At 40.6% G+C, this 13,613-nt stretch overlaps 1 protein-coding gene across 1 annotated transcript in view; it reads right to left on the bottom strand.

Moving 5' to 3' along the window:
* The window catches only part of LOC128686064 (cytosolic carboxypeptidase 1-like), a 224,920-nt gene that overhangs the window by 195,477 nt on the left and 15,830 nt on the right, over window positions 1-13,613 (bottom strand). The window contains exon 8 of the mRNA XM_070080124.1: window positions 4,707-4,863. Within this exon, the coding sequence (XP_069936225.1) occupies window positions 4,707-4,863 (157 nt within the window). The remainder of the gene's footprint in view (window positions 1-4,706; window positions 4,864-13,613) is intronic.

Raw genomic sequence — 13,613 nt, forward strand, 5'->3', positions numbered from 1 at the left:
CTCGTGTCCATCTCACGCTATGCAAAAACTCAATGCACATAAAAGGCCCTAAAATCTGGAACTCATTACCTGTAAATATAAAAGAAACACTACCTGTTTATAAATTCAAGTCTCTTCTCAAAGATCAATTACTCACCCAAAACCAAATAAATACTGAATAACTGAACCTTATAAATTGTATATCTTAAATGTTTCTCACAATTATATCACACAAATGTTAAACCTAAGACCCAATCTAACTTTGTTATTTTTTAAATACACTACCTAACAGAATACTCCATTCTACTGAATGTACAGCAATGCATGCAACCATATGACCTGTCTTTGTAATACTCATTTATGCTTTATTGTTATCTGTTTACAATGTTTTATCACTGATTACATCATTGCTTAGTTAATCTTAAGTTAATTTTAAGCCTGCCCATAATGCTATGCATATAAGTGGCTTTGGCATGCTGCTCTTACCTGTATTTTTTGTACCTCTGTATGTATGCTTCAAATTACTAAATAAATAAATAAATAAATAAATAAGTAAATTATTAGCAGTAGCAGAAATGTTCGATTCTTTGCTGTGTTCAAGAGTAACCACATGATGTCACCATCTAATACCTTTCCGAACAGCCATTCCAATATGCAGTCATGAATGGGTTTACATTATTTATACTGTAGTTTAATAGCAAATAATGAACAAACAAAACACTCACCACACTGAGTGGTGGGAGGGCTGGCTGCCAGTTGCGGTGGTCGGAGGGAGGGTAGTAGGGACTCGCAGTGGTTGAGGAAGTGGTGGAGGCAGTGGTGGAGTGGTGGAGTCTGTGGTATTTAATAACATACAAGTTATTAAAGCATAACATGTATATATTTAGTACAATTTACGACATTTTCACGTATTTTATGATTGTTCATGGTTCAACAAGTTAAAGAAGCAGTATTGTATTATATTTCCCTACAATATATTGGGGCACCAAACATTCACAGTTTTTCAACATTCGCGAGGATCTTGATCCCCTAACCCTCGCGAATGTTGAGTGAGACCTGTAACTGAAATTTTTCATCATTGAACTTAATATTGTTTTCTGCGGTCCATTTGAAAATTTGGTTGATATCCACCTGGAGTCTTGCGGTGTCTTCAATGGAGGACACTGTCATGCAAATTCAGGTATCATCTGCAAAGGAACACATGGTACTGTGGCTTACATCCCTGTCTATGTCAGATATGAGGATGACGAAAAGGATGGGAGCAAGTACTGTACCTTGTTGAACAGAGCTTTTAACCGTAGGCATCTCAGACTTTACTCTGTTTAATACTACTCTTTGTGTACTATTTGTTTGGAAATTATAGATCCATCTACCAACTTTTCCTGCTATTCCTTTATCAAGCATTTTGTGTGCTATTACACCATGGTAACAACTGTCAAAGGCTTTTGCAAAGTCTGTGTATACTACACATGCATTTTGTCTGTCTTCCATAGCATCCAGGACCTTGTCATAGTGGTCCAGTAGTTGGGACAGAGAGGAGCGACCTGCTCTAAACCCATGTTACCCTGGGTTGTGTAACAGATGGGTATCTAGATAGGTGGCAATCTTGCTTCTTAGATCCCTTTCAAAGATTTTTATGATATGGGACATTAGCACTGTCGATCTATAGCTCTTTGCTATTGCTTTACTGCCCCCTTTGTGGAGTGGGGCTATGTCTGTTGTTTTTAGCAGCTGTGGGACGACCCTTGTGCCCATGCTCCCTCTCCATAGGATGGTAAAAGCATGTGATAGGGGCTTCTTGCAGTTCTTGATGAACACGGAGTTCCACGAGTCTGGGCCTGGAGCAGAGTCCATAGGCATATCATTTATCCCCTTTTCGAAGTCATTTGGCATCAGGATAATATCAGATAGGTTTGTGATAAGATTTTTTTCGGATTTTTAGCCCCGGAGGGTTAGCCACCCAGGATAACCCAAGGAAGTCCTCAATCTTGTCCCCCAGGATGCGATCCACACCAGTCAACTAACACCCAGGTACCTATTTTACTGCTAGGTGAACAGGACAACATGTGTAAGGAAACACATCAAAATGTTTCTACCCCACCGGGATTTGAACCCAGGCCCTCAGTGTGTGAAGTGAGAGCATTAGCTGCCAGGCCACGTGTCTACCAAATTCTGTCTCTCATAAAAAATTAATTTAAGTCATCGACTTTCAGTCTGGTTAGTGGCTCAATAAAAACCGAGTCATATTGAGACTTGAGTAGGTCACTCATTTCTTTGCTGCCATCTGTGTAGGACCCGTCTCATTTAAGTAGGGGCCTAATACTGGATGTTGTTCTTGACTTTGATTTTGCATAAGAAAAGAAATATTTTGGGTTTCTTTCAATTTCATTTATGGCTTTTAGTTCTTCTCGTATATCTTGGCTCCTGTAAGATTCCATTAACTTTAGTTTGATGTTTGCTATTTCTCTGACCAGTGTCTGCCTACATATTACAGATATATTGGTCTCTTTTAGCTGCTCTGTTATTCTTTGCTTTCACCTGTAAAGGGAGCGCCTTTCTCTTTCTAGTTTACATTTTCTCCTTTTCTTGAAAGGAATATGCCTTGAGCATACCTCGAGTGCCACAGAGTTAATTTGTTCTAGACATAGGTTTGGATCAGTGTTGCTTAGGCTATCTAACCAGTTTATATGACTTAGGGCGTGGTTTACTTGGTCCCACCTTATGTTTTTGTTACTGAAGTTGAATTTGGTGAAGGATACAGAAAGATTATTGTAAATTATTACATAGCACTGCTATGCATAGGTATTTTAAGCACTTTCTTTCATGTATTATATTGTAAGCATTATATTTAATTGGTGATACATACAAACCTTTATATAAAAGGGAGGGGGACAAAAGAGACTGTAAAAATTATAGAGGAATAAGTTTACTGAGTATACCAGGAAAAGTGTACGGTAGGGTTATTATTGAAAGAATTAGAGGTAAGACAGAATGTAGAATTGCGGATGAACAAGGAGGTTTTAGAGTGGGTAGGGGATGTGTAGATCAAGTGTTTACATTGAAGCATATATGTGAGCAGTATTCAGATAAAGGTAGGGAAGTTTTTATTGCATTTATGGATTTAGAAAAGGCATATGATAGAGTGGATAGGGAAGCAATGTGGCAGATGTTGCAAGTACATGGAATAGGTGGTAAGTTACTAAATGCTGTAAAGAGTTTTTATGAGGATAGTGAGGCTCAGGTTAGGGAGTGTAGAAGAGAAGGAGACTACTTCCCAGTAAAAGTAGGTCTTAGACAGGGATGTGTAATGTTACCATGGTTGTTTAATATATTTATAGATGGGGTTGTAAAAGAAGTAAATGCTAGGGTGTTGGGGAGAGGGGTTGGATTAAATTATGGAGAATAAAATACAAAATGGGAATTGACACAGTTACTTTTTGCTGATGATACTGTGCTTATGGGAGATTCTAAAGGAAAGTTGCAAAGGTTAGTGGGCGAGTTTGGGAGAGTATGTAAAGGTAGAAAGTTGAAAGTGAACATAGAAAAGAGTAAGGTGACGAGGGTATCAAATGATTTAGATAAAGAAAAATTGCATATCAAACTGGAGAGGAGTATGGAAGAAGTGAATGTTTTCAGATATTTGGGAGTTGACGTGTCAGCGGATGGGTTTATGAAGGATGAGATTAATCATAGAATTGATGAAGGAAAAAAGGTGAGTGGTGCACTGAGGGAGGGGGTAAAGGTGGTGCTGTGGGCGAGGGGTTTGGACTTCCAGCAAGTGTGCGTGAGCATGTTAGATAGGAGTGAATGGAGACAAATGGTATTTGGGACCTGACGAGCTGTTGGAGTGTGAGCAGGGTAATATTTAGTGAAGGGATTCAGGGAAACCAGTTATTTTATATAACTGGACTTGAGTCCTGGAAATGGGAAGTACAATGCCTGCACTTTAAAGGAGGGGTTTGGGATATTGGCAGTTTGGAGGGGTATATTGTGTATTTTTATACGTATATACTTCTAAACTGTTGTATTCTGGGCACCTCTGCAAAAAACAGTGATTATGTGTGAGTGAGGTGAAAGTGTTGAATGATGACGAAAATATTTTCTTTTTGGGGATTTTCTTTCTTTTTGGGTCATCCTGCCTCGGTGGGAGACTGCCGACTTGTTAAAAAAAAAAATACAAACCCTAATGAACATCATTCTGTCCCATCACATGGGAGGGAAGAGATAAAAGGAGTAGAGTATGTGCCAGCAATGAGTTGCTACCCTCATTCTAATGTTATAGTCTAGAACATAATGAGGACTGAGTGGTGATAGAGGTGAGACAAATGATAAGCTTTAAATTAAGAGATATAAATTATTTGCCTCCTACTTAATGCAAATATAACATTTTGAGCTTGAAGAACACATTTCCAACATCTTGAGTGTTTTCTACATTTTTTAATGCATCGGCCATTTCCCACCGAAGCAGGGTGACCTAAAAAAGGAGAACACTTTCATCACTCACTCTATCACTGTCTTGCCAGAGGCATGCTGATACTACAGTTCAAAAACTGCAACATATCTCTACTCCTTCAGATTGCAGGCACTGTACTTATGTCTCCCCTACTTAAATATAAACATAAATCTGATTTTCAGATAAATGGGTTACAATCTAACTAAGTGTCATCACCTGCAGCAAGGAGGGATATTTAAAATCAATACCTAAATGTTTAACTTAAATTACTTACCAAAATTAAATTCACTATTTGGCTTTTCATTATTTATGATATTGAAAATATAAGGTGTATGTGCCTCCATGTTGCTCACTTCAAAATAGAACCACTGATGATGATGAGATGAATTTACATCTGCATTCAGAATTAAGTCATATTCAGAGTTAGAGACCTGAAAAATATTAAAATATCTATAAGAAAATATTTAAATTACACCATTCTGAAGTACAACACACTATTCTAAACTACCTTTTGTGTAGGGAATGCTGAACCACTAGTAACTGCATGAATCAGAATTACTTCTTTATATTACTAGTATGAAAAACTTCTTACCTCTATTTCTTCTTAATTGCAACTTTCTTTCCTGCATCTATTCTGCAATTTACTTTTTTTTCTTTCTAGAGCCATCTGCTGCTGCATCTACAGTAAACCCTCTCACTAACAAATTTCGGCAATTTCAGACAAAGATGGCCGGACGAACACTCTGATTATCGGAAAAAATTGACAAGAGTCCATAATTTTGCATTTTGTCCATAGCAAGTGTCTGGATGTCTGCCGAAGCATCAGGCCTAGTCCACTAACTCCGACATTTGTTCAGTACGGGTCTGTCCGTTTTTACTGTTCCTAAGCGTAAGGCCACCTGCTCTACTTTAGTGTTTGTGCTTACTCATACACTCATCATTCAGTCTACAGTTTTTCCTGAATTTAAAGCATTTTGTGTGACTTTATTAATGTTTTTAAGTGAAAATAAAATAACATGTAAAGCTAGTGGTGGTGCCAAGACAAAGAGTATGGTTTCTAGAAATCTACACCTTCTCAACCCTCTACATCTATTCTGAGTCACCTCTATTGACAATAGCAATTTATATCTCATCTCTCCACCATGATATGGTAAGTAAAATTACTGGAAAATTACATAGAGTACAGTGGACCCCTGGTTTTCATCCTTAATCCACTCCAGGTCAGTCAAAATCCAAAATGGACAAAAACTGAAGTAATATTTCCCATAAGAAATAATGTACACGTACATCCAATTAATTCGTTCCAGACACCCAAAAATATTAACAAAAAATACATTTATAGAGAATACTTATAGTTTTACATACAGAAAACAATGAGAAATGAATATAAATGACTAGTTTTAATGGATAAACAAACATTTAAATCACTTTTACCTTTATTGAAGAGACTTATTGGCGTATGGAAGACGGCAAAGAGGGGAGGAGGAGAGGCTATTGTTTGGAAGGGGAATCCCACTCCATAAGGACTTCAGGTATCAAAGCCCTATCTGGGGTCACTTCCCTTCTTTGTCTTTTACTGGTACTAGGACCACTTTGAGAGTCACTGGACCATGCAGACATGGCTTGCAACAGCTTTGTTAGGGTGATATTTCTCCACCAACTCTTCCACATCCTAGCTACATGATATTTAATGTGACCCAGAGCCATATAATTACCATCAACGTACCATGTTCACTGAGTTTAATTGTTTCTAACAACTACCTTTAGATGCCATAATAAACAAAGGGAGAAGTAATGAATAATTCATGCCGAGAATTGTACACAATAGCGTTATGTATTAAGGGCGGTGATTGGGCCAACATAGATTCACACGTTTTCTCTGATGCTGGACCAGAGAAAACGTAATGTTTTCCTTCTGCCTGGCTTGCACCCCTGGCTTGTTTCTTATATAATTTTGAAGAAAATATCATAGATGGACTAATGAAAATGTTTATATTAACCTAAAATAAGACATTTAATGTGCCCAAGAGTGATTATTATTATGTACAGTGGACACCTGCTGTTCAGCGGCTGCGACTTTTCATGAAATCCGACTTTCAGTAAGTTTTTTCGGTAAAATTTAGCTTCGTGGTTCATGACTGGACTCGTGATTCTGTGACCATCTGGTACGCGTTCGCCCATCACCACACACACAAAGTCAGTCTCCTGCACTATTCACACTGTGTGCCATTGTTTACCAGCACGTGACCATCACCCTGTGGGTCCATACAATACATTTCATAATAATCCACTGTTTTTTGTGCTTGCAACTGCTAAATAAGTCACCATGGGCCCAAGGAAAGCTAGTGCTAGCCCTTTGGTGAAGAAAGTGAGGAATACAATCGAATTCAAGAAGGAAATCATTGAAAAATACGAGAGCTGAGTGCGTGTTACAGAACTTGCCAGGATGTATGGCAAACCCCATTCAACCATCACTTCGATCGTGGTGAAGGGAAAGGAAATAAAGTGTGCTGTTGTTGCAAATGGGGTAGATATGCTGACAAAAAAGAGATTGCAAACCCTCGAAGAAGTGGAAAGGTTATTGTTGGTGAGGATTACCCAAAAACAGTTAGCAGGAGATAGTATTATGCAGTCGATAATATGTGAAAAGGCAAGGCAGTTGCATGACGATCTTGTAAAGAAAATGACGGCAGACGATGCAACATCTCCCCAATGAAAAGCAGGGGTATCACTAGCACGTTAAGAGACAATACAATAAGTGTCAGGGGCCCAAGACTGTTCAACTGCCTCCCAGCATACATAAGGGGGATTACCAATAGACCCCTGGCTGTCTTCAAGCAGGCACTGGACAAGCACCTAAAGTCGGTACCTGACCAGCCGGGCTGTGGCGCGTACGTTGGATTGCGTGCAGCCAGTCGTAACAGCCTGGTTGATCAGGCTCTGATCCACCAGGAGGCCTGGTCACAGACCGGGCTGCAGGGGTGTTGACCCCCCGGAACTCTCTCCAGGTAAATTCCAGGTAAACGAGTGGTGATGCTTGTGATTTTAAGGCCGGCAAAGGTTGGTTTGAGAAATTTAAGAAGCGTAGTGGTATACACAGTGTGGTAAGGTATGGTGAGGCTGCCAGTTCTGACAAAAAAGTGGCTGAGAAGTTTGTACAGGAGTTTAGGGAGTACGTAGACACTGGAGAATTCAAACCCCAACATGTGTTCAATTGTGACGAAACAGGCCTCTTTCGGAAGAAAATGCCAAAGAAGACCTACATCAAGCAGGAGAAACGGCACTCCCAGGACACAAGCCTGTGAAAGACAGGTTAACGCTCATGTTTTGTAGTAATGCTAGTGGGGATTGCAAAGTGAAGCCTTTACTGGTGTATCACTGAAAATCCCAGTGTTTTCAAGAAAAACAGTGTATCCAAGAGTAATCTGTGTGTGATGTGGAAGGCTAACAATAAGGCATGGGTCACAAGGGAAATTTTCCTTGGCTGGTTTAATGAAGTGTTTGGCCCCAGTGTGAAGAAATACCTCCTGGAAAATAAATTGCCACTCAAGTGCCTCCTGGTAATGGACAATGCTCCTGCTCGTCCTCCAGACTTGGAAGAGCAAATAGTGGAGGAGTTTAGTTTCATCACGGTGAAGTTCTTGCCCCCTAATACTACTCCTCTCCTCCAGCCCATGGACCAGCAGGTCATTTCAAACTTCAAGAAACTGTACACCAAAGCAGTGTTTCAAAAGTGCTTTGAAGTGACCTCAGACACTGAAATGACCCTAAGAGAATTCTGGAAAGATCACTTCAGTATCCTCACTCGCATAAACCTTACAGGTAAGGCTTGGGAGGTAGGGACTTGCAGAATTTGAATTCTGCTTGCAAAAAATTGTGGCCACAATGTGTACAAGAGAGGGATTTTGAAGAGTTTGGGGCTGACCCAAAGGAGCCTATGCCAGTTTTGGAAATATTGTGTCACTGGGGAATTCCATGGGGTTGGATGTGAGTTTCGAGGATGTGGAAAAGTTGGTAGAGGACCATGGTGAAGAGCTAACCACTGCAGAGCTGCAAGAGTAAGAGACCACAGCTCAGGAAATTGCTGCAAAGGAGGAGGAAGAGAGATGGAGGAAGATGCCTTCTTCAAAGATTAAGGACATTTGTGCAAAGTGGACCGAAGCGCAATTATTTATGGATGAACTTCACCCTGACAAAGCTGTTGCAGGCCGCGTTGGCAACATGTACAATGACAGTGCTGTGTCCCACTTCAGACAAATCTTAAAGAAACGCCAGACACAGAGCTCTCTGGACAGATATTTTATGCAACAGGGGTCCAGTGACTCAAGTTGTTCCCAGTGTCATTAAAAAACAAAGAAGGGAAGTAACCCCAGATAAGGACTTGGTGACTTAAATCTTTATGGAAGGAGATTCCCCTTCCAAACAATAGTGGACACCTTCCTCCTATCACCTCCTCCCATCTTTCATCCACCCAGAAGTCTTCAGTGAATGTAAGTGTAATGTTATTATGTATTATTTTATAGTATATGTATGTAGTTCTTGATTTCTCCTTGTTTTCTGTATGTAAATCTTTATTTAATTTGATTTTTTTTTTTAACATTTTTGTGCGTCTGGAACAGATTAATTTATCTCCATTATTTCTTATGGGGAAAATGGTTTCGCCATTCAGCAATTTCGTCATTCAGCAGACTCTCTGGAACAGATTAATCATGAAACTCGGGGGTCCACTGTATTAGTATTATTACTATGGCGTTAAGCCTAGAGGGACACTCTTAGTGAACGAGTAACAAAGGCATGTTTATATGCTATGTAACGTGTCTCGTATAATTTTGAAGAAAATATCATAGATGAATTGTTAATGAAAATGTCTATATTAACATAAAATAAGACATTTAATGTGCTCAAGAGTGATTGTTATTACATATTAGTATTATTGGTAGTAGGTTGGTAGACAGCAACCACTCAGGGAGGTACTACCGTCTTGCCAAGTGAGTGTAAAACGAAAGCCTGTAATTGTTTTACATGATGGTAGGATTGCTGGTGTCTTTTTTCTGTCTCATAAACATGCAAGATTTCAGGTACATCTTGCTACTTCTTCTTACAATTAGGTCACACTACACATACATGTACACGTTTATTTATACACACTCATCTGAGTTTTCTTTGATTTTATCTTAATAGTTCTTGGTGCAATTATTTAATAAATGTATGGAAGAGGGTAAGGTACCTAGGGATTGGCAGAAAGCATGCATAGTTCCTTTGTATAAAGGCAAAGGGGACAAAAGAGAGTGCAAAAATTATAGGGGGAGAAGTCTGTTGAGTATACCTGGTAAAGTGTATGGTAGAGTTATTATTGAAAGAATTAAGAGTAAGACGGGGAATAGGATAGCAGTCGAACAAGGAGGCTTTAGGAAAGGTAGGGGGTGTGTGGACCAGGTGTTTACAGTGAAACATATAAGTGAACAGTATTTAGATAAGGCTAAAGAGGTTTTTGTGGCATTTATGGATTTCGAAAAGGCATATGACAGGGTGGATAGGGGGGCAATGTGGCAGATGTTGCAAGTGTATGGTGTAAGAGGTAGGTTACTGAAAGCAGTGAAGAGTTTTTACGAGGATAATGAGGCTCAAGTTAGAGTATGTAGGAAAGAGGGAGATTATTTCCCAGTAAAAGTAGGCCTTAGACAAGGATGTGTGATGTCACCGTCGTTGTTTAATATATTTATAGATGGGGTTGTAAGAGAAGTAAATGTGAGGGTCTTGGCAAGAGGCATGGAGTTAAAAGATAAAGAATCACACAAAGTGGGAGTTGTCACAGTTGCTCTTTGCTGATGACACTGTGCTCTTGGGATATTCTGAAGAGAAGTTGCAGAGGTAGGTGGATGAATTTGGTAGGGTATGCAAAAAAAGAAAATTAAAAGTGAATACAGGAAAGAGTACGGTTATGAGGATAACAAAAAGATTAGGTGATGAAAGATTGGATATCAGATTGGAGGGAGAGAGTATGGAGGAGGTGAATGTATTCAGATATTTGGGAGTGGACGTGTCAGTGGATGGGTCTATGAAAGATGAGGTGAATCATAGAATTGATGAGGAGAAAAGGGTGAGCGGTGCACTTAGGAGTCTGTGGAGACAAAGAACGTTGTCCTTGGAGGCAAAGAGGGGAATGTATGAGAGTATAGTTTTACCAACGCTCTTATATGGGTGTGAAGCATGGGTGATGAATGTTGCAGTGAGGAGAAGGCTGGAGGCAGTGGAGATGTCATGTCTGAGGGCAATGCGTGGTGTGAATATAATGCAGAGAGTTCGTAGTTTGGAAGTTAGGAGGAGGTGCGGGATTACCAAAGCTGTTGTACAGAGGGCTGAGGAAGGGTTATTGAGGTGGTTCGGACATGTAGAGAGAATGGAGCGAAACAGAATGACTTAAGAGTGTATCAGTCTGTAGTGGAAGGAAGGCGGGGTAGGGGTCAGCCTAGGAAAGGTTGGAGGGAGGGGGTAAAGGAGGTTTTGTGTGCGAGGGGCTTGGACTTCCAGCAGGCATGCGTGAGCATGTTTGATAGGAGTGAATGGAGACAAATGGTTTTTAATACTTGACATGCTGTTGGAGTGTGAGCAAAGTAACATTTATGAAGGGATTCAGGGAAACTGGCAGGCCGGACTTGAGTCCTGGAGATGGGAAGTACAGTGCCTGCACTCTGAAGGAGGGGTTTACCTGAAGAGAGTTCCGGGGGTCAACGCTCCCGCGGCCCGGTCTGTGACCAGGCCTCCTGGTGGATCAGAGCCTGATCAACCAGGCTGTTGCTGCTGGCTGCATACAAACCAACGTACGAGCCACAGCCCGGCTGGTCAGGAACCGACTTTAGGTGCTTGTCCAGTGCCAGCTTGAAGACTGCCAGGGGTCTGTTAATGTTGCAGTTTAAAAACTGTAGTGTAAAGCACCCTTCTGGCAAGACAGTGATGGAGTGAATGATGGTGAAAGTTTTTCTTTTTCGGGCCACCCTGCCTTGGTGGGAATCGGACAGTGTGTTAATAAAATAAAAAAATAGTTCTTGGTCTTATTACTTTTCCTTTTATATCCATGGGGAAGTGGAATGAGAATCTTTCCTCCGTAAGCCATGCGTGTTGTAAAAGTCAACTAAAATGCCGGGAACAATGGGCTAGTAACCCCTTTTCCTGTAAAGATTACTAAAAATAATAATAATAAGAAAATTGTCAAAGTGGGAAGCCTGAATGTGCGTGGATGTTGTGCAAATGATAAGAAAAAGATGATTCTGGATGTTATGAATGAGAAGAAGCTGGATGTACTGGCTTTAAGTGAAACAAAGCTGAAGGGGGTGGGAGAGTTTCAGTGGAGAGGAATAAATGGGATTAGGTCAGGGGTTTCAAATAGAGTTAGAGCTAAAGAAGGAGAAGAAACAATGTTGAAGGATAAGCTATGGCAGGAAAAGAGGGATTACAAATGCATTAATTCAAGGATTATGTGGAGTAAAATAAAGGTTGGATGTGAAAAGTGGGTTATAGTAAGCGTATATGCACCTGGAGAAGAGAGAAGTGTAGAGGAGAGAGAGAGATTTTGGGAAATGTTGAGTGAATGCGTGGGGAGTTTTGAACCAAGTGTGAGAGAACTTGTGGTTGGGGATTTCAATGCTAAAGTGGGTAAAAATGTTGTGGAGGGAGTAGTAGGTAAATTTGGGGTGCCAGGGGTAAATGTAAATGGGGAGCCTTTAATTGAGCTACGTGTAGAAAGAGATTTGGTAATAAGTAATACATATTTTATGAAAAAAGAGGATAAATAAATATACAAGGTATGATGTAGCACATAATGAAAGTAGTTTGTTAGATTATGTATTGGTTGATAAAATTTAGGCTCCAGGATGTACATGTTTATAGAGGGGCAACTGATTTTTCGGATCATTATTTAGTTGTAGCTACAGTTAGAGTAAGAGATAGATGGGACAAGAGGAAGGTGGCAACAACAAGTAGGAGGGAAGTGAAAGTGCATAAACTAAGGGAGGAGGAAGTTCGGGTGAGATATAAGCAACTAGTGGCAGAAAGGTGGGCTAGTGCAAAGATGAGTAGTGGGGGGTTAAAGAGGGTTGGATGAGTTTTAAAAATGCAGTATTAGAATGTGGGGCAGAAGTTTGTGGTTATAGGAGGGTGGGGGCAGGAGGAAAAAAGAGTGATTGGTGGAATGATGAAGTAAAGGGTGTGATAAAAGAGAAAAAGTTAGCTTATGAGAGGTTTTTACAAAGCAGAAGTGTTATAAGAAGAGTAAAGTATATGGAGAGTAAAAGAAAGGTGAAGAGAGTGGTGAGAGAGTGCAAAAGGAGAGCAGATGATAGAGTGGGAGAGGCACTGTCAAGAAATTTTAATGAAAATAAGAAAAAATTTTGGAATCAGTTGAACAAGTTAAGAAAGCCTAGGGAACGTATGGATCTGTCAGTTAACCCTTTGAGGGTTTTGGTCGTACTAGTACGTCTTATGCGTAGGGGTTTTTGTCGTACTAGTACGCATAAATTCTAGCGGCCTCAAATCTCACAGGAAAAGGCTGATAAGCCTAGATGTGAGAGAATGGGTCTGTGTGGTGGGTGTGCGCAGTAGGAAAAAAATCTGGGACCCAGTGGTGCATTGTGGGAATGCCATCATAGTACACAATTTCCACCGTGCCCTGTGGTAAGAAGTTCCTCACTCCTCGGCGAATTGGGACACTTTTGTTCCCCAGTGACAGTTCTAATACAGATGGAAGTGACAGTGAAGATGAGTTTCAAGGTTCTGGTGAGGTTTTGACCGAAACTAATGACCATAATATGGGTAATAGTGAGGAAAACCCAGACAACCCACAGCCTTCCACCTCTGGTGCTGGGCCATCTTGTTCACGTTCAGTTGTACCAGAATCAAAGAGGAAACTCCTATTTTCCAAAATCCCAGACTCAGATGTGAGCATTGGTGAGGATAGTGATAGTGATTATGAACTACAAGCTCTTCAAACTTGTTCCAAGAATGGAGGAGGAGGAGGAGGCAGAGGAGGAGGAGGCAAGAGGAGGAGGAGGCAAGAGGAGGAGGAGGCAAGAGGAGGAGGAGGCAGAGGAGGAGGAGGAGGAGGAGGAGGAAGAAGAAGAGGAGGAGGAGGAGGAAGAAGAGGAGGAGGAGGAGGAGGAAGAGGAGGAAGAAGAGGAGGGGGAGG

This window comes from Cherax quadricarinatus, unplaced genomic scaffold, assembly GCF_038502225.1.
Source record: "Cherax quadricarinatus isolate ZL_2023a unplaced genomic scaffold, ASM3850222v1 Contig157, whole genome shotgun sequence".
NCBI classification, from domain to species: domain Eukaryota; kingdom Metazoa; phylum Arthropoda; class Malacostraca; order Decapoda; family Parastacidae; genus Cherax; species Cherax quadricarinatus.